General features: G+C 44.6%; 1 protein-coding gene across 1 annotated transcript in view; it reads right to left on the reverse strand.

The window, feature by feature from the left end:
* NFXL1 (nuclear transcription factor, X-box binding like 1) overlaps positions 1 to 26,085 on the reverse strand; it is a 259,254-nt gene that overhangs the window by 206,004 nt on the left and 27,165 nt on the right. The window contains 4 exon segments of the mRNA XM_030191351.1: positions 11,298 to 11,398; positions 15,182 to 15,343; positions 17,134 to 17,251; positions 17,253 to 17,313. Of these exon segments, the coding sequence (XP_030047211.1) occupies positions 11,298 to 11,398; positions 15,182 to 15,343; positions 17,134 to 17,251; positions 17,253 to 17,313 (442 nt within the window).

Consider the following 26,085-nt stretch of genomic DNA (forward strand, 5'->3'; position numbering starts at 1 on the left):
TCCAGGCAGCAATGTCGGATAAGCAGGCCGATACTTTGGCCTGGGTTTCCGCAGTGATGTCTGGTGTGGAGAGATAAAGCTGGGTGTCGTCAGCATAGAGATGATATTGGAAGCCATGAGATGAGCTCAACGAGCCCAGGGAAGAGGTGTAAATTGAAAATAGAAGGACAGATCCTTGAGGAACTCCAACAGAGAGCGGGATGGGGGTGGAGGAAGATCCATGAGAATGTACTCTGAAGGTACGGTGGGAGAGATAAGAGGAAAACCAGGAGAGGACAGAGCCCTGGAACCCAAAAGAGGACAGTGTGGCGAGCAGTAAATTATGATTGACAGTGTCAAAGGCGGCAGATAGGTCGAGGAGGATGAGGATGGAGTAGTGACCTTTGGATTTGGCAAGGAACAGGTCATTACAGACTTTAGTGAGTGCCGTTTCAGTCGAGTGTAGAGGGCGAAAGCCGGATTGCAGCGGATCGAGGATGGTATGAGAGGAGAGAAAATCAAGGCAGCGGCTATCTTGGAGAGGAAGGGTAGGAGGGAGATGGGGCGGTAGTTGGAGGGACAGGTAGGGTCTAGTGATGGTTTTTTGAGGAGAGGTGTGACTACAGCATGCTTCAAGGTGTCAGGGACAGTTGCAGTGGAGAGAGAGAGGTTGAGGATATGACAGATGGAGGGAGTGACAGTAGGAGAGATGGTGTTAAGTAAGTTGGTGGGGATGGGGTTAGAGGAACAGGTGGTGCATTTCGAGGAGGAAAGAAGGTGGGCGGTTTCCTCTTCGGTGATAATAGGAAAAGAAGAGAAGGAGGCCTGGGTTGGTTGGTTGAGGGAGTGGGTTAAAGGGTGAGGAGGAAGTGGTTTGGTAGTGAATTCCAGGTTGATCTTCTGTTCCTTATCGCGGAAGTAGTCAGCCAGTGATTGAGGAGAGAGTGAGGTGGGGGTGGAGGGCACTTTAAGGAGGGAGTTAAGGGTGGCGAAGAGACGACGAGGGTTGGAGCCGAGAGAGTTAGTTAATTGGGTGTAATAGTCCTGTTTGGCAAGAAATAGGGAGGACTGGAAGGAGGATAGCATGAATTTGTAATGAATGAAGTCAGTCTGGGTGCGAGATTTCCTCCACAGGCGTTCAACAGATTGGGCGCAGGAGCGAAGGTATCGGATGCAGGGGGTCAGCCAGGGCTGGGGATTAGTTCGCCTTGTGGGACGGGAGATGGATGGTGCAAGGGTATCAAGAGCAGTTGAGAGAGTGGCATTGTAAGTGGAGACAGACTTAACAGACTCGGACAGGACAGAGAGAGGAGATTGGAGATACTAGAGGATAGGGTGGGAGGGTCGACAGCCTGGAGATTCCTGAAGGTGGTGGTTAATGTAGGGCGGGACTGAGGAGGAGGGTGATGAAGTGTGAAGGTGATCAGGTGATGATCTGAGAGAGGAAGAGCTGAGGTGCAGAAGTTGGAGGGTGAGCAGGTAGCGGAGAGGACGAGGTCAAGACAATGGCCAGATTGGTGAGTAGGGGTGGTGGAGCTCAGCTGGAGGTTGAAAGAGGATGTCAGGGTGAGGAACTGAGAAGCGTAAGAGTCGGATGGGTCGTCAGCACGAATGTTAAAGTCTCCAAGGATAAGGGACGGAGATGAGGGTTCAAGAAAAACGGAGAGCCAAGCATCGAAGTCAGTAAGGAAGGAGGGGAGGGACTTATCAGGGGGGCGGTAGATGACTGCAACTCAGAGGCAGAGGGTAGAATAGATGGATGGAGTGAACTTCAAAGGATGAGAAGCAGTGAGATTGCGGTAGGAGGAGTGGTTGAAAACTACAGGCGGGTAAAAGTAGTAACCAGACACCTCCTCCGCAGCCGATCGGGTGGGGAGTGTGGGAGAAAAGATAGCCTCCATGGCATAGGGCCGCGACTGAGGCAGAGTCGTCGGGGGTGAGCCAGGTTTCAGTTAGGGCAAGCAGTTGAAGGGAACGGGAGATGAAGAAATCATGGGTGAAGGGAAGTTTGTTGCACACAGAGCGGGCATTCCATAAGGCACACGAGAAAGGGAGGGAAGAGGGGGAGGGGAATAGAGATGAGGTTGGAGACATCCCGGAATCGTTTGCATGGATAAGACGAGGACAGGTGTGGGGGGCCTGGATTGGGATTGATGTCTCCGGCGGATAGCAGGAGAGGGAGCAAGAGAGTGCGGAGGAGGGTGGGGGAGGTAGGGCAATGAAGGCGACGAAGACGGGATGAGCTTAGTAGGAATGGGGATGGGCTAATGGCAGGAAGGAGGTGTTGAAGGTTGAGAGCTAGGAGGGAGGGGGGGTAGGAGAGACGGTGAGGTGGTGAGGGACGGGGGGGGGTAGGGTAGTGCAGTGGTGAACAGAACGGGAGAGGACAAGGATGGGCAGTGAGTTCCTACGGTAGACAGCGGTAGGGGGAGGGGGAAAAGATTAAGTAGGGACAGGGCGATGAAGAGAATGTGTATGGGGGCCATGAGTAGTGACTGAGGTGTTAAGTAACAGAGCGGGAAAGCCGGATTGGAGGCTTAAACTGGAACAGTAGGCAACAACTTGGAATAGAAGGGCTGGTGGGAAGACAGGTGGTTTGACAGGCAGAGTGTTGGGTGGGGAGGTAGGTAGAGGGGCAGGGGCAGGTGGGTAGGTTGAGCAGGTTGATGGTTTGGGAGGCAGGCTGGTGATGGGTGAGCAGGTGGGTTAATGGGCAGGCATTCCGTTGAGCCCAGAAATTAAGTTAAATTGGGAGGGGCAATTCCCTTTGCAATGGGCACAGGAGGAGCTGACCTACTTGAGGGTGAGGATTCCAGTAGACCTAGCCACTTTATATGCTCGGAACATGGAACATCTGAAGGGACGAGAGTTAAAAGCTCTAAAGGCCTGGCAAGATCTTCCCCTTTCGTTGATGGAAGGGTAGCTATATATAACATGATTTTATTCCCGATGTGGATATATGTGTACCAAACTTTGCCGCTGTTTTTACAACATAAAGATGAGAAATGGTTGCAAAGGCTGCTGAATAATTTTCTTTGGCAGGGGAAAGGGCACGAATCACTTATGCTAGAGCAGCCCTTCCACGTGTCAAGGGGGGGCTGGGTTTATTAGATCTTCGCCTTTTTTCAATAGCCAGCGGAATGAGGCACCTTTCAGACTGGTTCTGCGACAAACACTTTTTTTCTCACACAATGTCTGAAATCCAATGGTTTGGATCCCTACATTTTGCCAGCTGGCTACATAGGCCTGCAGGACATGCGACAAACCTGGGAATGGCTACCCATATTTTTCGCCCCTTGAGACAGACATGGAGGTGGCTATGTAAATATTTCTCACTTAACATGCAGGTGTCTCCTCTACTATCTATAAAAGGCAACCCAGATTTCCCGGTGGGGGACACATCAAAGGTATTCCAGGAGTGGGCAGACAGGGGGATCCATTATTAAGTCAGGTAGTAACGGATCAGGGCACTATTAGATCTTTTCTGATCTGTGCAGGGAATTAAGTTGAAAGAAAGAGATATCTTTACATATTTACAACTTAGTCATTATGTTCATTCTTTGCCCAGGCAGAGCCCGACTATAGAAACATGGGAACGGTTTAATACAATGCTTGGACTTGATGCACAGTTACGCATTCCCCTAAAATATTTTCATGCTCATTTAAGAGACCAGACGAAACAATATGACTTTGAACACGTAACGCAACAATGGAACAAAGAACTGGGAATACAAATACCACCAGAGCACTTACAGATCTGCCTGGAGAGAACTTACAAGTTAACAGCAAGTGTAGACTGGTGGGAAATACAGTACAAGTTTATATTCCGACTCCATGTATCACCAAGGAGAGCATACCGAGCCACTTTGAGATTGACAGACAATTGCATGAAGTGTGGGGCAGGAGAGGCGCACTTAGGACACATGTTCTGGAGTTGTCCCGGAGTACAAAAGTTTTGGAGACTCGTGGGTATACAGGTGTCTGGCATGTGGAGTACCCAATGGCAACCGAGCCCAAAACAACTTTTTGATGGCTTTAATCATCAAGGGACAAGTCAAGACTGGCATGAAAGCCTTCCTTCAAAAGCAGTCTTGATGGGGAAAAAAGTGATCTTGCAACACTGGCTCGGCTCGGAGGCTCCTCCACTGGAACAGTGGCGATCCGCGATGATTTATGTGTGTTCTCTGGAGTGAAGAGATATACAAGATCTTGCTTCAAAAAAAGGAGACTTATTTTGCCAAACATGGGGCCCCATTCTGGGATACTTTAACTCATGTAGCTCAGAGTAGATTACTCAATTCCTGAAGAGGGGAGGGTGGGAAGATGGGGGTGAAAAATTGGAAATATATAACAGCTTCTAAACTGTTGTTGATAAGCACTGCAAGTAATGTTGTTCTGTAAACCTTGGGAGACCTTTTGTAATAGTTTGACAACTTCTGAATTGTTGTGGATAAGCATTGTAGTGAGTGATGTTCTGTAAAGCTTGCAATGACTATATTCTTCTTTCTTAATAAATAAGATTATGAAAAAAAAAAATAAAAAAGTGACTCACATTCTCACATTTGAGGGGGGGCACAGGATAAAGGTGCAAAGTGATGCATGTGGGAAAGAGGAACACGAACTATAGTTACTAATGCAAGGTTCATGTTAGGAGTCCAAACCAAGAAAGGGATCTCGGCTTTGTTGTTGATACGACTTGAGGAAGATCCGTCTCCCGTTCTATCGTATAGAATGCTCGATACTCCAGCGTTTGAGAGAAAGTTAGTCTGTTCTTCTCGAAACAGTCAACCCCAATCACTGTAGAAACAGACACTTTGTCCATCGCGCCCAAGCTGTCTATATAGGGACAATGCACAAATGCACAAGTTATCAAATACGGTAAACTATGATTCCCTGGTGCCAAAGGAAGGGCACCATCACCATAACCTTGGTAAACGTTTCTGAAGCCACGGCGAGACCAAAGGCCAAAGCCTGAACCAGAAGCCCTAAACATAGAAACCTCTGAGCGGTGGCCATATGGTATAGCAAGTACGCCTTCTTGAGAAACAGGGCAGTGAGAAATTCTCCAGCTTGAACCGAGGCTATGACTGCTCTTAGTATGTCCATGCAAAGCAGGACACTCAAAGAGGCAGCAGTATAGACTTTTGATATCTAAGATCAAACAAAAGGTGCCTTCCTTCTTTGGACAATGAAGTAATGGAGTATCTGCCTTGGCACGGTTCAGCCTGGGAACTGGAACAATGGCTCGGAGTGCCTGCAAGGAATATACGATGGCCTCAAACTCGACCGCCATAGTTCCCTTTGACAAGCAGACTAAGAACAGAGCAGCGACCAAGCTGGAGAACTCCAACTTGTAACTTTCTGTAAGAATATCCAGAACCCACTGTCTGATGTTATTTTGGCCCACTCCTCCCGAACTCCTGAACGTGTCCTCCCACCAGAGGAAGAGAAGAGTAAACCAGCCTTGCATGACTGCGAAGCTCTGGAGGCACTGGGCGCTCTAGCTGACTAGGAGGATGCCTGGCATGACTGAAAGGGGGACCTCTGACCATATTGCTGATGACTAGGCCAGTACCATCTGCTGTTTCAAATCAAGAGCCCCCTGAAGACAGACGACCATAGGGTTATCCTCCAGAAACTGGCTATGCTTAGTTTCCTCAAGTTTTTTCACCAAGTTACTGAGATCGTCTTCAAATAGCCACTTGCCCAAAAGGGCAGTTTAACTAGATGAGACCGATGCATGCATACGCTGCTAATGCCACAACCAATGCTGAACAATGTGGCCGTGACAGCCCAAGATATATTGTGGGCTGTAACCCGTAAGATGTCAGAAATAGCATCTGCCAAGTATGCCAACACTGTTTCCCAGCTGGGCATTGTGCTTGCAGACTGCTGATGCCACTTAAGGCATGCTCTAGCCCATGAACAGCTGCACATTGTTGCTTTAAGGCCCAAAGAAGCCACTTCAAAGGCTCATTTCAGAGAGACTTCTAGCTTCCTATCCTGTAGGTCTTTTAGGGCAATGCCCCTTCAACCAGCAACATAGTCTTCTTTGTCACCGCTATAACCAGGGAGTCCACCCTGAGAAGCTGCAATTTATCTTTCTCCTCTGGAATGAATGAATAGAGGTGAGCCATGGCTCTTCCCACTATGCGGTAATCAGGCTCTGAATGTCTGGATGCATCGGGAAGGCCTTAGAAGGACCTCTAAGCCCCGTCATGATCAACTTAGATGTAACTCCTGACACTGAAGCAGAAAGCTCCTGAATGGAAAGCACTGCCAGTGTCTTAGAAATAAGAGTCCTAAGCTCCTCTTTATGAAACAACCTCAGTACTTTTGGATCATCCCCTTCTTCAGGAGGGAGCGCTCCCTCCTCTAATGGCTCCTTCAACGATGGTTCCTCTGATAGGCTGAGGCCATATCAGAGAAGGAGGGGAAGAAGATAGCAGAGAAGGAGGGGGGAAGAAGATAGCAGAGAAGGAGGAGGGAAGAAGATAGCAGAGAAGGAGGGGGGAAGAAGATAGCAGAGAAGGAGGGGGGAAGAAGATAGCAGAGAAGGAGGGGGGAAGCAAAGACAGCCTATCTGCCCACTCCTGGAGGTCTAAACAAGATAGGGTAGGAGGCAGTTGGCAAGAGACTGAAGCACCTTGCAGCAACTCTGGCCATCCCTGCTTCAGTAAATAGGCCTGGTTTAAGAGCAATATAAACTACAGGGAAACAAAGATCACAGATGCAGCTCAATGCTCTGTTAGGCCCGAGGCCGTAAAATGGTGGCTGTGCTGCATGCGTGATCAGACAAGAGGCTGCTCCTGCCATCTGACCCCAATATAGTAGCACCCATTCCCGCACTTTCCTGTGTTAAACTGCACACCGGCCCTGCCGGAGAACCCAAAGACACCAGCATATTCAGATGATGCACCAAATGCGAGATGAGCTGCCACTTCACAATTCATCCACATCCCACGGAATTCCTAGCTTGCACATACTGCAACACCCACAACACCAGCCAGCCAGCCAGTTCCACAGTGGACACACCGCTTAACTGCCTCCACAGGAGTCGCCATTCACCCCAATTTTCACAAGTACAGAACAACATGTCCCAAGCGGTGACAGGATCCCTCTACCAAGTAGAATTTGCAGCCCTCCAAGTGGTTCCGAGTCAAACTTTAGTTGGACTTATCGCTGCCAACTGCTCCCCCCAAGCTCGGTGTTTCCACAAGTCTTCCCACAAGCTCAGGACTCATACTTTATCCCATGCTCTCCAGCAAACCTCTTTCCCTTTAAAAAAAAAAAAAAAAGACTATTGTACTGTTAAAGGAAAGAACCACAGGAAACAGGAAGAGGTGAAGGGAGGGAAGAAGTAAATTTGTGGAGCACCGGAGACAGGGATCTGAAGACCTCCAGAAATGACTCTGCAGACTCAAGCCACCCGCAAAGAAGTGGGAACCAGTTGACCAATTGGACAAGGAGGAAATCACTTAGACAGAAGTTGAAAAGTGTGTTCATTTACCTGCTGAAGATAGAAAATACTGAAAAGCTGGACTGGATGCCAAGAGAGAAAGTTTTCAGTTCTATATCTCCACCTGCTGGTTGATGGACAACTATTCCCAAAAGTTCTGGAATAGTGGGAAGCTATGTAATGGAAACAGACATTTCAGTAATGGAAAGGTAGGGGTGGTAGAACTAGAGGCTATGACTTGAGATTGCAGAGAAGTAGACTTTTGAGTAATGTCAGGGGCGTAGTCAGACATCGACGGGAGGGGGGTCCAGAGCCACAACTTCCGACCCCCCTTCCCGCCACCAACCCCCCCCCCACCAAACACACCACAATTTCAACCCCCCCCCACCCCGCCACTGACCCTCCCCTGCCACTTTTGATCCCACCTCCCCCACTGACCCTCCCCCATCTGGTACCTTTGCTGACGGGCAACCCCCACCAGCCGAAGTCTTCTTCAGCGCCGGTCTCCGGCACCTTCACAGGACGTCAAGACTCTTAGAAACAGATCAGTGAAGGCACCGGAGACCGGCGCTGAAGAAGACTTTGCCGTCACCAAAGCGCGGGGGGGGGTCGAAAGTAGAGGGGGCCAGGGCTAAATCTGTGAGGGCCCATGCCCCCATGGCCCCACGTAGCTACGCCTCTGGTGGGCACCTGAAGCGCCCTTCCAAGAGAGGTGGAAGAGTCAAAAATGGTGGGCAAATTCAAAACTGGGTGGGAAAGACACAAAGGATGCCTAAACAGAAAAAAATGGAAACACAACATGGCCATTGAGGTGTTATGCTGGGCAAAGTAGTGGGAACTAAGACTAAAGCCAGACAGACTACTAAGGTCTGTGACATACTAGCAAATGGCAAGACTGGTGAAGCTTCGACAACTTCAGTGTTGTACATCACTGTTGTCATGTGCTACAAGCGAAGGTGCTGTGCAGCTCAGGAGAAAAGGGAATACATCTTCCTATATAATAATTCTCACATCCAACAGGATGTGCTTGGGACCGTGCCTACCAGAAGTGGTCTGCTAGGCAGGCACGCACTGACCTCAGTGACATCAGTGACAGACAATTTGGCAAAGCAAAACAATCTGAGTGCTGGCCATTAGGACACAGGGTTGATAGGAGAGTTTTAAAAGACTGAAGGAACCGAAAGTGTTAAATGGGGGGAGGGGGAGTTCTGAAGGACTGAAAGACATGAACATTTGGGAAAGGAAAACAATCTGAATGCTGGCCATTAGGACACAGGGTAGATAGGAGAATTTTAAAAGACTGAAGGAAACAAAAGTGTTAAACGGGAGAAGGGGAGGGGGAGTTGTGAATGACTGAAAGACATGCAAATTTGGGACAGGAAAACAATCTCAATGCTGGCCATTAGCACACAGGGTACATAGGAGAGTTTTAAAAGACTGAAGGAACCAAAAGTGTTCAGGGGGGGGGCAAGTTCTGAATAAAAGAAATGAACATTTACGAGAGGAACACAATCTGAATGCCGGGCATTTGTACACAGGGTAGATAGGACACTTTTTTAAAAAATGAAGGACGTGAAAGTATTACATCTTAGGGGAGGGGTGAGGAGGAAAGTGGTGGGGTATCCGGATACTGGGCGTTAGGGCCACGGGGGTACATAGACTTTTGAAAGCCTTAAGGAACCCAAAGTATGGAAAGGAGGAAAAGGAGGGGGGAACGGGGTGAGGGGCATTAGGAACAGGGGAGGGGCCCTGTCACACACTCTCATTCTCACACACACACTGTCACACAGACAGTCTCACTCTGTCACACACCCGCACATTCACTCTGGCTCTCTCTCTCAAACATACACACTCCCAGGAAAACCTTGCTAGCGCCCGTTTCATTCGTTCCAGAAACGGGCCTTTTTTACTAGTGACTACTAAGTTGAATAGGGTCCCCAATATTCGGGGTTGATATATGGTTATAATCAAGACTCCATGACGATTGGCTGCCCATATATGGCTGGCATGGTGGAGACTTGCCATCCAATGTTTAAGCATGGGTGGCTGTGGCCCACACAGAGTGACAGGTTCAGCTCTGGCCACCTTATTGGGCAAACTGGATGGGCTGTACTGGTCTTTATTTGCCATCATTCACTGTATTACTCTATGGAGTCTTTACAGAATATTAGCACAGATTCTGGAGAAATCACACCTACAAAAGCATGATTATACCTACTTGAGAGCAGGAATAAATTCTGGATACATTTTTTATACACATACATATGTATTTTATAAATATGCATATAAATCATGACTCCTACCACTCTTCCCAAACTCTACTCCTGAGCGTGCCTACTGTGCAAGTGCACACCAGTTTGAACTGCACATACCTTTAGGCATTACCTAATTTTGAAGTGGCATTTTCTGTCTATCAGCAGTTTACACGTGGAAAATGTTTATTAAAAAAAATGTTTTCTAAAAGTATTAAGAGATTCTGTACATACATAAGAATTACAGACACAGCTCAGGACCCTTGATTGTTGGAGGTGGTCTTATCACAACTGAACTGCATTGGGAAATGCAGCTAAAGAAACATCCAAAAATGTATCAACACACCACCTATTTCAGTAGAGTTTTTTCTGTTATCAAACAGCCCATAAACACAGTGACGGATTAGACCGGCAAGGCCTATCTAGTCTGTCCAGTAAGGTGGCCTGGATTGTGCCTGCCATTTCATACTCTCCTCCCATTCTAGGCTTTTGTTTAGGGTGTAATCTGCACAATCCGGCCAGCTGGGACCGCTGCTTTTTCACATGTTATAAATGATCTAGAGATGGGAGTAACTTGTGAGGAAATTAAATTTGCTAAAGACACAAAGTTATTCGAATTTGTTAAACTGCAAGAGGATTGTGAAAAATTACAAGAGGACCTTACAAGACAGAGACTGGGCATCCAAATGGCAGATGACGTTTAATGTAAGCAAGTGCAAAATGATGCATGTGGGAAAGAAGAACCCAAACTATGTCTACGTAATGCAAGGTTCCACACTAGAAGTCACCAACCAGGAAAGAGGATCTAGGTGTCATTGTTGATGATACGTTGAAACCCTCTACTTAATATGTGGCGGCGGCTAAGAAAGCAAATAGAATATTAGTATTATTAGGAAAGGAATGGAAAACGAAAATGAGGACGTTATAATGCATTTGTATCATTCCATGGTGCCACCACACCTCAAATATTGTGTGCAATTCTGGTCGCCGCATTTCAAAAAAGATATAGTGGAATTAGAAAAGGTGCAGAGAAGGAGTGACAAAATGATCAAGGGGATGGGATGACTTCCCTTTGAGGAAAGGCTAAAATGGCTAGGGCTCTTCAGCTTGGAGAAAAGATGGCTAAGGGGAGATATGATAGAGCTATAATAAAATAAATGAGTGGTGTGGAACGGGTAGACATGAATCGCTCATTTACTCTTTCCAAAAATACTAGGACTAGGGGCACAGCAATGAAGCTACAAAGCAGTAAAATAATGTAGTAAAAGCAGTTAGCTTAGCAGGGTTTAAAAAAAAGTTTGGGATAGCTTCCTAAAAGGAAAGTTCATAAGCCATTATTAAAAATCCACTACTTATTTCTAGGATAAGCATCATAAAATGTATTGAAGTTGGGGATCTTGCCAGATACTTGCAACCTGGATTGGCCACTGTTGGAAACAAGATGCTGGGCTACATCTGTACATCTTATGTGCTACAATATTTCTTACATTTGTTCTCGATCGACAGAATAGTGATTAAAAAATTTTACATAAGACGCATTTCCAAACAAGCAGGATGCTCTTTCACCTGATAAACTGAACAGGACCTAATGCTCTGATGGAACTCACCTGGTTACACTGCCACAGTGGACTAGCACAGAGCCTTTCTGCTGTCTGCCTGCCACAGAGACAATTTTGCTTGCTGACTCGAGGGCAAGGTTGGCAGTCTCCTAAAATGCAAATACGACAGCTTATTGTTGTAGAATATTTTTTGCTGAAAATGAGGTGTACAGAGCCTGCTTTCTGTGACACAGATAACAGGTCACAAATTATTAGGAAACTACAATCAGAGGGCTGAGAGACAGAGCCGTTCAAAAACTGGAACTTGTTCCAACTGAATCCTGAGGCACAAACTTATGAAACTGTTCCACACAGCAGTGAATAAAAGGAAACACTCTAGAAAAGGAGATTTAGCACACCTAACTCAAAATATGCTAAAACTCGCCTTCAGGATTGGCGTCAGCTAAAAAGAAATTTAGCAGCTAAATTAATGTTTTTGTAACTGCAGATTAATTAATTGAACTCTCAGAAAACCAAAATAAAAGAGTAAGTAAGATAGAGGTTATAGCTTAGAAAGGTGACATCAGATCAGGTGAAGCTTGGTCAGCCACATCCCAACAACTTTTGGGTCTGTGCTGCTCATTCTTGTGCGCTCTTTGAATTCCAAAGTAACATTTGCAACAAAATTACTCCATCCTAGAGGGTGTGCGCGGGGATGGAGACAACAGGAAACCTGGGTAAATCTGCAGGAGTGGGGACAAAAAAAAAAAAAGAGTAATTACTACTGTGGGGATGGGGAGGGTGGAAGTTCTGTGTCTTTTGTGAAGCAAATGAAAAGTCCTGGGGTGATTTTGGACCCTCATCATTTAAGGAGCAAGTCAGTCAGACTTGGATCAGTACTTTATAATCTACAGTATGTTGTTAAAATTGAAACCTATGTTGGGTGCATAAGACTTTTGTGTAGTTGTACAAGCGTTAATTTTGTCAAAATTGGATTACTGCAATGCCCTAAAGTTAGGAATGGCTAAAATGCATTGTAGAGCTTTGCAGGTCATCCAAAACACTACAGCATGACTGATAATAAGGACTCCAAGATTTGAACATGTGATTTCATTTTGAGGAGCCCTCCACTGGTTACCAGTACAGTATCGTAGACATATGAAGTGTTGACATTGTTTTACCATAGGGTCATTCCATGACAAGTGGTCTAAACCTTCCCACCACCATGTCTCCAATTTTGTTCAATTTATCTGTTGCGCGAGTCAGGTGTTACGAATGTTCCCAAATTTGAGGTCTCTAACTGCAATAGTTGCAGATCTAGACCCCCTTTTCTGAAAGGTTGTCAGTCCATGAGCGTGCAACATTTACCAAAATGCCATTTTGGGGGTCTAATAAATCCAAACACATTTATAAGAAGGGCTAAAAATTCAAATCCTGTACAGTTTTTGATGCTAATTCCGATGAAATACATTTTAACATTATGGATGCAAAATCCAGTCAAACAAGTTGACTCAAAGTGTGCATCAAAATTGGTCACGACTCATCGGAACATATTTGGACCAATATTCAGACCACAACAACTTCCATGCAAAACAAAGATAACGCAAAGGATAAAATTTGAACAAAATTGGAGACATGATGGTGGGAACTTTTTTTAATTTAGACCACTTGGCATGGAATGACCCCATAGTATGCGGTAGCTCCTCAGTACCTTGGCCAGGTAATAGTTATATGTTCTTCCTTGCAGTTTGAGATCCACAGTGGTACCACTCTTAATACCATTTATCTTGCTGATTCATCAGCATGTGCTTTTTCCATAGCAGTCCACTGCTAAACAAGTTTCAAGGGCATCTTAGATTTTCTTCTACCTTGCAGTAGTTCAGAAAGGTTTTAAAAACTCATTTTTGCAGGCTTTTCCTTCTAGTTAAATTATTAAATTGGTACAAGCAACAGACATCTGTAACACGTAATATGAAGTGTATATTTGATTTTGTGTTTTGTTTTTATTGAATTGTGTGTAAGCTGTAAGCCATTTAGCAGAAAGCGGTGTATAAGTTTTTAAAAATAAAGCCACATTTGTGCAAGGTGGTGGTTACATTCACTAAGTGAACAAAAGTCAACTGTTCACTGAAAAAAATGCTCAAGCAGTGTGTCAACTCAGAAGGGCAGCATTCTGACATTGAAAATCTAAGGCAGAGAATATGGAGGAGCTGTGTGTAATTGCCACTGAACCAAACTGTGTGCAATTGATAACTTCTGCCAGCAAGGAGTCGTATGGTGTTGGAACTGTCAATAGATATTAAGCCTTCACTAAATCTGGTGGTCCCAACAAAATATCAGTTGAAATGACATCTGACAACTGAAGCTCGTACAGCCATGTGACAGAAACCTTGCAAGATCACCTGGACTGCTATTTTATAGTTAGAGACACACTTAGCAGCAATGCTGCTGGTCCAAGGCTCGAGGATCGTTTAGATCTGACGACACTCGAAAGGTGGAACAATGCCATAAACAAACTGAACATTGACAGATCATTCAGCTAAGTGCCGAACTACTAACAAACATCCAAAATGAGAAGAATCCGAAGTGATTTTTTTTTTTTTGAGAGACTTTCAATAGCCAGGAACAGCTTCAGTGACCAACAAGTGGATACAACCGCAAAGCAAAAAGGGGTTCACAATATCCACAAAATTCACAGCACAAAAGAAAGTGGAAAAGAAACCAACTTCAAAAGATCAGTCCAAACTCAGGGTATTTGTTGGTGTAAGACAGTATTTTTCTTTGCATTTAGAGAGATCAATTCATATGCTCCACTGTCAATCAGTATACACTGCGCACTCACTGATCGACCTCTGATGAAGGCTTTTTTTAAAAGCCGAAACACGGACCGTGTAGGGTCCAAATAAAATTGCTTATTGGAGCATCTTACCCTGAGTTGGACTGATCTCTTGAGTTGGTTTCTTTCCACTTTCTTTTGTGGCAACAAGTGGATACATACATATCGAGCTCAGACAAGGAATTCTGCTCATCTCTTACTACTTACTGGCAACAGAGGCCCCATATGTGGCCAAAACTGACACTAGCACATCATCAGAACATTTTTTTTCAGTTACGAAATGAACAATTGAGGAATTTAGAATGGAACTGAGCTCTGGCTCTGTAGATGGTTTATTTGTATATAAGTCTGAAATGATTGCTTTTCTCACAGTCCATGTTAATACTGTTTTTCTTGCGTATTTAACAAAGTTATGCCTATTGTTTTGTTATTTTTTAACAAGTTATAGGTCACATTTTACATTTTGCTTGAATTTACAAGATCTTTTAAATGTGGGTTGGGTACAAGATTATGTCCCCATGCTACATAACACAATTCTCACCATTTGAATGAAGACAAGCAGCAGCACAGGCTGTGCTGAAGCATGAAAGCTATTTGAAAGCTATTCAAAAATTATCTGGTTCTGTAGCTTTAATGGTTAAGGGAGTAGGCTTTTACTTGTATTCTACTATTCACAGATATCTCAACTTAGTAACACACAGATCACTATTCAATATAAAATCTAAACATATTAAAACACAATCAGCTTAACATAAGATGTGCCAACAAGATCATACCAAAAACCTCATTCCAAAACAGAACAGTAAGCAACTCCTGATACAGCTATTGGCGAAACAGAGAGTCCCCTGTCGGATAATGTTGGTAAAATTGGATGACAGCCAGAGATTTTGGAAGAACAGTGAGATGTGATGTAAAAAGTACAATTCCACAGTTAATCAAGGCTGAAGGTATGAGATCAGCATTCAGATAGGGATTACTAGTTTTTTGGTTTTGCACTAAGGCAGCACACAAATGTGTCTTGAATAGTTGGTGACAGTCTCAGAAACAGATGTATATTTTTCCTAATATTGATCCGGCATCTTTCTTCTGTAGCAGCTAGTTTAAGAAAAGCATCTACCTGGATGACAAGGATTTTCACACTTGTGCTGTCCACATAATAGCTTTCGTCCACAGGCCTGCTGGCAGGACCAGTCCTTGGCACTGCATCTGCGTGGCACTGGTTTTGCCTTCTTACAGTAACACGTGATTGTAACCATCTTTGGACAAGGAGGGCAAGGACCTATGTAGTAATTATACAAAAAGCTATTTAGTTTCATGTCTATGTTAAGCTTGTCGGGCACATAATACTATGACAAAGGATGCTTATAACCAACTTCATCAGGATGGCATGAGACTAATACAGTGGTTCCCAAATTGGGTCCTGGAGGTACCCCAGCCAGTCAGGTTTTCAGGATATCCACAATGAATATTAATGAGAGAGATTTGCATGTACTGCCTCGAATGCATGCAAATCTCTCTCATTAATATTCATTGTGGATATCCTGAAAACCAGACTGATTGGGTGCCTTCAGGACCAGATTTGGTAACTACTGAACTAATACAAGGTTGTCACCTACAAATACATTTCATATTTAGATACTTATCCACTATATTACTAAACTTCAGATTTTGGCATCACACAAAAAGCTTCCCAAAGAAGCCTTAGGTTTAACTTTCAAGCAACACAAATATCATTCACTCATAAACCAATTCAGGGCTAATACACATTACTGACATTTGGAAGCTGGTCTGCAGCCAATTTTGGTACATTATACCTACATAAAGACAGCTTCAGAATATCAAATTAACTTTCTAGGACTCTTTTCTATGCTTCATGTCTTTTTCCTCTCCTATTTATCATTTTTTAAAATATATATTTTATTACCTTTAAGAATGCACTATGTTTTACAAAAACTTTGTATTCACACTTCATCTGTGGCATCTCTGATCCAATCTGATGCCTTGGTGTGGCAAGAATAGCTAACTTAATGGTCCTTTTATTAAGCTGCGGTTAAAAGTGGCCTTAGAACACTCCTACACAGATTTTTCCCACGCTAAGGCCATTTTCTATTTTGCTATTAGCGCACAGCTAAATAAAAAAAAAAAACACCCACATGAGTACTTACCATCACCTATTTTTTTTAAGTGGTAAGAGCTCACACGGTATTCCTTGAGATAACCAGTTACCACATGGTAATGTACCTACACTGATTAGCTTAACAGCTCCCCTCAAAACAAAATTAAAACAGAACATTTGAGCACACCCCGCACTGAGCCATTTTAATCTGAGTTAGACATATGTTAGTGCCCAAGACAGCTTAGTAAAAGGGCTCCCAAGAACAGCTTTAAAAATAAATATTCCTTAAGGATAATCAAATAAAAAAAAGGGTTGCAATTAGATTGTTTTAATTATCAGTTGGATTGCCTGGAAAATTTGGAAAAAAATATTCCTAAAATTCAATAAAAGAAACATTTTCCATTGGCCCTGAAGAAGTTTGGCAAATGTTTATTATTATTATTTGCTGCATTTGTATCCCACATTTTCCCACCTATTTGCAGGCTCAATGTGGCTTACAATATGTTTACAGCATTTCACAGCTTTAGAGGAAGACTTTTCTCCAAACACCAAGTAAACTACATAGAAAAGAATTTGCATCACCAGGAGGCGTAAGTTCAAAGCACTTAGACTTACAAAGTTGCATAGTAACCTATGAAAGTTTGTATGCCCAAGTGCTTAGAAAATGAGCCCCAATGCGTTTCTAGTCTTGTTTTGTTTTCTCCAGCCCCTAAAATAGCAGATGTGCAGAACAGGTAAGGCAGTGAAATAAGATAACACTGGTGAGTTTAAACAGCACAACATTACTACAGTTTAGCAGGCTGCTGCTCAAGCCAACTATCCAAATAAAACATTTATATTAAACAAATAACTTCAAGATGAGTCAGTCTACCAGAATATTATAACTAGCTGCATGTATAATGTATGAACTAAACTAGGATACTTTTTTTTTTTTTCAAGCAATATCCAATTACCTGGGTGACAGAGCAGCAAGCATTTATGTCCACATGGAGGCTGAAACACTTTCTCACACACTTGACCACAAGAGTGAGGTACAAGCCATGGATCCAAAGGGGGATCTTCTGTTTTCCCCACAATAGCAGTAATACCTGTTAGGGGTCTCAGATCGTTTGTATTCATGACGACATTTAGGACTAAAGAAGGTGAAAGAAACAAAAACTTAGTGAGGTTTTAATGTGTATCATCAAGTGCTTCTCATAAAAATGCAATCCAAAAAATGAGTGGATCTAGCTTTCAAAGAATAAAAGTAAACCAAAACATATTTTGACAGGGACACCTCTACCAAAACAACCTCCTGCTGCTTTTCATATCTGGCCTGTAACCCCAGCACACATTCCAAAGGGTCTAACCTATGTCCTCACTTCAGAATGATGCATAAAAGCAATAGGCCAAGCACACAAAATGCAGAAATTCATTACTTAAGGATTTTCAACATACTGGTCTTTAGCTTCGTCATCCTTTGCACTTCAGTTACCTTTTCTACCATACTCCTCGCCCGGTTGGCAGCAGAGGTGGCATCGGGCTACTACTCTTACCCTCTTGTAGATTTCAATCTCTTCTTCCATCTCAGTCTCACTGCTTTTCTTCCTTCAAAGTCCACGCCGTCCACCCCTCCAAGTATAAGTCATTTATTGACCCCCTGATAAGTCCCTTTCCTCCTCACTGACTTTGACTTCTGGCTTTCCTTCTCTCTTGAATCTTCATCTCCTTCCCTCATTCTTGGGGATTTTAACATTCATGCTAATGATCCCTCCAATTCTTACACGTCTCAGTTTCTTGCTTTAACATTCTCTTTCAATCTTCAACTGTGCTCCACTACCCCTACTCACCAAAATGGCCACTGTCTTGATCTTGTCTTCTTCTCCAACTGCTCACTCTCCAGTTTCTGCACCTCAGTTCTTTCTCTCTGACCATCATCTGATAACTTTCACACTGTCCACCCTCCACCCTCCCCGGTTCTGGCAAATCTCCACCAATACATTTAGGAATCTTCAGGCTATTGACTCTTCCAGTCTCTCCACCAATGTTTCAACTCTCTTCTCAACCACTATGTTATCAAAGTCTGTCAAATGAGGCTGTCTCTTCCTATTCTCTCCTCTGCTCTGGATACTCTCGCTCCTCCCATTCCCCGTTCTGTAAGGTGTACCAAAGCCCAGTCTTGGCTAACCTCTAGAATCCATTACCTACGTTCCTGTGTCTGATCTGCTGAATGCCTTTGGCTGAAATCCCGTGCCCATGCCGACTTCATACCAATCATTCTTGCTGACCTTGTTCCAGTCTGATCTTTCATTTGCTAAACAGGACTACTACATCTAGTTGACAAACTCGGCTCAAACCCTCAACATCACTTTGGCTCACTGAACTCTCTCCTCAAAGTGCCTTCACCTCCAACCCCACCCCTTTCACTTTCTCTCCAGACTCTGGCCGAGTACTTTCATGATAAGGTTCACAAAATTAACCTTAATTTCTCAACCAAGTCACTTCCACCTCTCCTTCCCCCAGTTCATTCTGTCAACCCTCCTTCAACCCCTGCCTTTTTCTTCCTTTTCTGAAGAGGAAACTGCACATTTTCTTTCCTCCTCCAAACTGACTACCTGTTCGTTCCTCTGATCCTTTTCCCACCCATCTACTCAGCACTCTCTCTCCTACTGTCATCCCTTCTATCTGTCACATCCTCAATCTTTCACTTTCTACTGCAAACATGCCATAGTTACACCAGTACTCAAAAAAGCTTCACTGGACCCTACCTGTCCTTCCAACTATCGCCCCCATCTCCATCCTCCCTTTCTTAAGATACTAGAATGTGCTATTAACTACAGTTGTCTTGACTTTCTTTCATCTCAAGCTATTCTTGATCCACTTCAATCTGGCATTCGCCCTCTTCATTCAACTGAAACAGCCCTTGCTAAAGTCTCCAATAACCTGTTCTTGGCCAGATCCAAAGGTCTCTGTTCTATCTCATCCTTCTCGATCTATCTGCTGCTTTGACGCTGTTAATCACCACCTACTCCTTGATACACTGTCCTTACTTGGATTTCAGGGCCTTGTTCTTTCCTGTTTTCTTCTTATCTCTTCCATCGCACTTTTAGTATATACTCTGGTGGATCCTCCTCCACTTCTATCCCATCAGGTGGTGTACCTCAGGTCTCTATCTTGGGACCTCTTCTTTTCTTCATCTATACTTCTTCCCTTGGTGCTTTAATCTCATCCCATGGTTTTCAGTTATCACCTTTATGCTGATGACTCCCAGATCTACCTCTCCACATCAGAAAATTCAGCAGGAATCCAGGCCCAAGTCTCAGCCTGCCTGTCTGACACTGCTGCCTGGATGTCTCACTGCCATCTGAAACTAAACATGACCAAGACTGAGCTTATCATCTTTCCACCTAAACCCACCTCTCCTCTTCCCCCATTCTCTATCTCTGTGAATAACAGACTGCTAAAACCTGTCTTTTTTTCTCTCTATAATATCACCAAAATTCGTCCTTTCCTTTCTGAGCACACTACCAGAACCCTTATCCACACTCTAATCACCTCTCGCTTAGACTATTGCAACTTGCTTCTCACAGGTCTCCCACTAAGCCATCTCTCTTCCCTTCAACCTGTTCAAAATTCTGCTGCACGACTTATATTCCACCAGTGTCATTATGCTCATATTAGCCCTCTCCTCAAGTCACTTCATTGGCTCCCTATATGTTCCCGCATACAGTTCAAACTCTTCTTATTGACTTACAAGTGTGTTCACTCTGCAGCTCCTCAGTACACTCCACTTATCTCTCCCTGCACTCCTCCCCGGGAACTCTGTTCATTGGGTAAATCTCTCTTATCTGTATCCTTCCCCTCCACTGCCAACTCCAGACTCTGTTCCTTTTTATCTTGCTGCACTGTATACCTGGAATAGAATTCCTGAGTCAGTACGTCAAGCTCCATCTCTGGCAATCTTCAAATCTATACTAAAAGCCCACATTTTGAGGCTGCTTTTAACTCATAACCCCTATTCACTTGTTCAGTACCCATGTCTGTTTTATCATTCCCACCTTAATTCCCATATTTGTCCTGTTTGTCTGTCCTGAATAGATTGTACGCTATATTCAGCAGGGATTGTCTCTTACATGTTCAGGTGTACAGCACTGCATACATCTAGCAGCACTATAGAAATTATAAGTAGTAGTAGGAACTATTATATTATTGTACTTCTGAACAGCTAGCCTTCTCAGAGGGGATCTATAATGTTTAAGGGTAACGCAGAAACCTTATAAAGGGACCACAAAAGCTCACTTTCTATAGGAAAAACCTCCCAATTTCCCTCTGAATGTGCTCTTGTGAGAAATGTGTAAATATATTGCTTTTTCACTTAACATAAATGCAACGATAGAATATATAGCTTATGCCCTGGTAGAAAGGAACTTTTTAGAGGTAAGGGTATAACTATATTTGTGTAAGCCCTTCCTAACAGAGATCACCACATTATAGCTTTCTAAATTACTAACAAAGAAACTGTGTTGGGGGTTGGGGGGAAGGTGAAGCATACCATGTATGAAACTACTAATTCAGAGTTCTCACATGAAGGTTTGAAGATAAAAAAATGTAAACCGAGCAAGACTAACCATGAATAGAGGCTCTGTCTATGGAAAAATTTCAGAAGGGATAGTCATATGATAACCAGCACTGATGTAATAAGGAGTAAATGTGATCAATATCCAATGAGAAACTTAGGGGCAGACATCTAATGTAACCAGAAAGAAAGAATATATAAACAACTGTAAAAATTAAGGAAGGGTGTGTCTGCTTGCTTTCAGAGACCCCCACTCTTGCAAGAGTGTTTTGTGGTTTTTTTTAAACAATAAATTAATTAAGACTTGTTTCATCAATTTGATTTTGTAAGTTCTTTTTGTATAGGTTCTCAGGTTATCTGGGGGCTATTTATAACACTCTGGCTGCAGAATAAGGTCCATCTCAGTCTGCATGTTATTCACCTGCTTTGAAAAAAAATACAAATATACCAAAAGTACGTGCAGTGCTTTCAGAATGAAAGCCCTATGTACACACTTCCTCCTAAGAGAATAAGCATTGCCATACTGGGACAGACCGAAGGTCCATCAAGCCCAGTATCCTGTTTCCAACAATGGACAATCCAGGTCACAAATACCTAGCAAGATTCCAGAATAGTAAAACAGAATTTAGGCTGCGATCATATAATTTAGTTTAATAGTAGGTTAAGATAAATACATATGAGACTTGACGTCTGTTTTCTCTTTTTCTTCGACAGAACTATAGCCACTCCCCCTTGACAAAGTTTGTACGAAACGGGTACCTGTCGGGGATTTAAGAGGGCACCTTTTCGCCTAAGATAAGTGCAGTGTGTTGCTTTTTGACAAATATATATTTACTGAAGAAAACAGAGCAAGTTGCTTTTTGTGATTATAAAAGGGTTGGTGGAGGTGGAGTCAATGATTATGACATGAATATATGTAATATATTCACCTATTGAGTGAAAACAATATTACTATCTACAGACAAATTGTGTATGAGACTCCCTTTCACTTTAGTTCAAATAGTATTTAAGACTATCGCATCGCCATACACACACTCTGTGTATTTTGTTTGTTATTTTATCCTACAAATAAGCAGTGGATTTTCGCAAGTCCATTCTAATGGCTTATGGACTTTTTTTTTTTTTTTTTAGGAAACTAGCCAAACCTTTTTTAAACCCTGCTAAGCTAACTACTTTTACCTCATCTCTGGCAACGAATTCCAGATCTTACACATTGACTGAAGAAATATTTTCTCCAGTTTGTTTCAAAGTTACTACTTAGTAGCTTCATTGCGTGCCCCTAGTCCTAGAAATTTGGGAAAAGAGTAAACAAGAAATTCACCTCTACCTGTACCACTCCACTCAGTATTTTATAGACCTCTATTATATCTCCCCACTCAGCCGTCTCTAGCCACTTTAGTCTTTCCTCATTGGGAAGTCATCCCATCCCCTTTATCATTTTCGTCGCCCTTCTTTGTACTTTTTCTAATTCCGCTATAACTTTGAAATGCAGTGCCCAGGATTCCACGCAGTATTTGAGGTATGGTCGCACTATGGAACAATAATAACATTCTCATTTTTGTTTTCCATTCCTTTCCTAATAATTCCTAACATTCTAGTTGCTTTCTTAGCTGCCGCTGCACCCTGAGCAGACACTTTCAATGTATCACGAACAATGACACCTAGATCCTTTTCCTGGGCGGTGACTCCTAATGTGGAACCTTGTATCATGTAGCTATATAGCTTGGGTTCCTCTTTCCCACATGCATTACTTTGCACTTGCTCAAATAGTGAAGATACTTACCTGTAGCAGGTATTTTTCGAGGACAGCAGGCTGATTGTTCTCACACGTGGGTCAACATCCGCGTCGGCCCAGGAATCGGCATTTTGCAAGCAAAATATAAAAAAAGATTTTGCCAGAGTCTTCTGGCGCGCATGCAGCGCGTACCGATTTCCTGCCCATCGTGTGAGCGCATTCCCTCAGTTAAATCAAAAACCATAAAAAGAAGCAACAACAACTCCAAAGGGGAGGTGGCCGGGTTTGTGAGAACAATCAGCCTGCTGTCCTCTGAGAATACCTGCTACAAGTATGCATCTTTGCCTTCTCCGAGGACAAGCAGGCTGCTTGTTCTCACATATGGGGTATCCCTAGCAACCAGGCTCACTCAAAACAATGAACATTGGTCAACTGGGCCTCGCAACGGCAAGGACATAACACATATTGACCTGAAACCATAAACAACTAACAGAGTGCAGCCTGGAACAGAACAAAAATGGGTCTGGGGGGTGCAGTTGGATTCTAAACCCCAAACAGATTCTGCAGCACTGACTGCCCAAACCGACTGTCGCATCAGGTATCCTGCTGAAGGCAGTAGTGAGATGTAAATGTGTGGACTGATGACCACGTTGCAGCCTTGCAAATCTCTTCAATGGAGGCTGACTAAGTGAGCCACTGACGCAGCCATGGCTCTAACATTATGAGCCGTGACATGGCCCTCCAGAGTCAGCCCAGTTTGGGCATAAGTGAAGGAAATGCAATCTGCTAGCCAATTAGAGATTGTACGTTTTCCAATGGCGACTTCCCTCCTGTTGGGATCAAAAGAAACAAACAACTGGACAGACTGTCTAAAGGGCTTTGTCCGCTCCACATAAAAAGCCAATGCTCTCTTGCAGTCCAAGGTATGCAAACTGCATTAGCCAGGGCGGGTATGAGGACGGGGAAAGAATATTGGCAAGACAATTGACTGGTTCAGATGGAACTCCGACACCACCTTTGGCAGGAACTTAGGGTGCGTGCGGATGACTACTCTGTTGTGATGAAATTTGATAAAAGGTGCATATACTACCAAGGCCTGAAGCTCAATGACCCTACGAGCTAAAGTAACAGCCACTAATAAAACGACCTTCCAGGTCAAGTACTTCAGATGGTAGGAATTCAGTGGCTCAAAAGGAGCTTTCATCAGCTTGTGAGGGACCTTGTGATTGATCTGAGTGGCAAAAAGATCCACCTGTGAGCTGGAAGTATCGAGATGTGTGTGTAAGCAACCTTTAAATCCAGAGAGCATAGCCAATCGTTTTCCTGAATCATGGGAAGAAGGGTGCCTAGGGAAACCATCCTGAACTTTTCTCGGATAAGAAATTTGTTCAGGGACCTTAGGTCTAGGATGGGACGCATCCCCCCTGTTTTCTTTTGCACAAGTACCTGGAATAGAATCCCAGCCCTTCTTCCCCTGGTGGAATGGGTTCGACCGCTTGGGCCTCTAGAAGGGCAGAAAGTTCCTCTGCAAGTACCTGCTTGTGCAGGGAGCTGTAGAACTGAGCTCCCGGGGGACAATTTGGAGGCTTGGATTCCAGATTGAGGGTTTACCCTAACCAGACAATTTGAAGAACCCACCGGTCGGAGGTTAAAAGAGGCCACCTTTGGTGAAAAAACATTAACCTCCCCCCAACCGGCAAGTCGTCCGGTACAGACACGCTTACTGAGGCTATGATGAAATGGAGCCAGTCAAACGCCAGTCCCTTGCTTTTGCTGGGTAGCACCAGGGGCCTTAGGCGCAAGCTGTTGACGAGAACGAGCAAGCTAGGACTAAGCCTGGGCAGGCTGCCGAGAAGCAGGAGTGTACCTATGCATCCAAAAAACCTCCTAGATGAGCAGACAGTAGCAGAAGACGCCTGGTGGGAGAGAGAATGCATAGCATCATTGTGCTTCTTGATCTGGTCAACTAGATCCTCTACTTTCTCACCAAAAAGGTTATCCCCCCGGCAAGGAACATCTGCCATCCGCTGCTGGACCGAATGATCCAAGTCAGAGACACGCAGCCACGAGAGTCTGCACATCACTATACCTTGGGCAGCGATCCTGGATGCTACATCAAAAGTGTCGAACGTACCCCTGGCCAGGAATTTGACACGCCTTCTGCTGCCTGACCACCTGGCGAAAAGGCTCAGCCTGCTCCGGAGGGAGTGCATCAACCAAGCTGGACAGTTGCCTCACCGAGTTCCTCAAGTGGACGCTCGTGAAGAGCTGTTAAGTCTAGATCTTGGCAGCGAGCATAGCGGCCTGATACATCTTCCTCCCAAAAAAGTCCAGGGTTCTAGATTCTCTGCCTGGGGGCGCCGAGGCATAGTCCCTAGTGCTCTTGGCTCTTTTGAGGGCGGAGTCCACCACCATGGAATTGCAAGGTAGCTGAGACCTCATCAAACCAGGCTCACCGTGGAACCGATATTGGGATTCAGCCTTTTTCGGGATCACAGGATTAGACAGAGGGAACAACCAGTTTCGCATAAGGACTTCCTTTAGTACATTATGCAAAGGAGCTGTTGCAGCCTCTCTAGGCGGAGAAGGATAATCCAGGACCTCGAGCATCTCAGCACTGGGCTCATCCTCAACCTCCATAGGGAAGAGGATAGCCGCAGCCATTTCCCGGACAAAGGAGGTAAATGATAGACTCTCCGGTGGAGAAAGTCTCCTTTCTGGTGGAGGGGAAGGTTCAGAGGGAATCCCATAGGACTCGTCAGAAGAAAAGTACCTGGGATCTTCCTCTTCCTCCCACGAATGCTCATCTTCAGTATCGGACAAGACATCCCTCAGAGCAGTCCGAAACTGAGCCTGCCTCGACGCCGAGGAGTCGACGCCCGCCTAAACTGCGGTGAAGCTTCCTCCACCAACGTGGAAGGGGAGTTGACCTGGGTGGCAGTAGACATCGATGCCAAAGCCCAGATGCCGCTGCAGCAGATGGTATGGAAGGCGCAAGCACCCCCCAACACCGAAGCAGACTGACGCAGCAATCCTTCCAGAAGCTCTGGAAGCAGGGCCCTGATGTGCTCGTCGAGAGCCACTGTCGAACAAGGTTGCGGGGTCAGTAAAGGAGCTGGTGGCAGAACCTGTCGAGGCTCAGGAGCAGGTACCGGGCTGCCAGAAGACTGACGCAACGGCACCTCCTGAATAGAGGGGAAGCGATCCTCTCTGCGCCGACGCTTCTTGGGTGCCAATTCCCTTGACACCCCAGAGCTCCCAGCACCATGTGTCGAAAGAGAACAATGACTGTGCTTCTTCGCCTTCGCTCGACGCCCATCATCGAGACTCCTCGGTACCGATGAGGACGTGGAATCCTCACACCTCCTCGGGGCCATGTCCGACGAATGTAGGTCCCGGGGGGGCCTGCATAGCAGGTGGAGACCCATTCGATGCCTCACTGCTCCCAGCGCTAATTGTCTTTCAGCATCCATTACTTCCGCTCCCAACGTCGATGCTTCCCTCGATCTCGATGCGGTCGGACTCGGTACCAATATCGATGTCGAAGGACTGAAACAAGCCCAAAAAAACTTTTTCGCTGGGCTTCTCGAGATGCTTGGGTCCGTTTCTTCATAC

Source organism: Microcaecilia unicolor, chromosome 2 (genome assembly GCF_901765095.1).
Source record: "Microcaecilia unicolor chromosome 2, aMicUni1.1, whole genome shotgun sequence".
In the NCBI taxonomy this organism is placed as follows: Eukaryota; Metazoa; Chordata; class Amphibia; order Gymnophiona; family Siphonopidae; genus Microcaecilia; species Microcaecilia unicolor.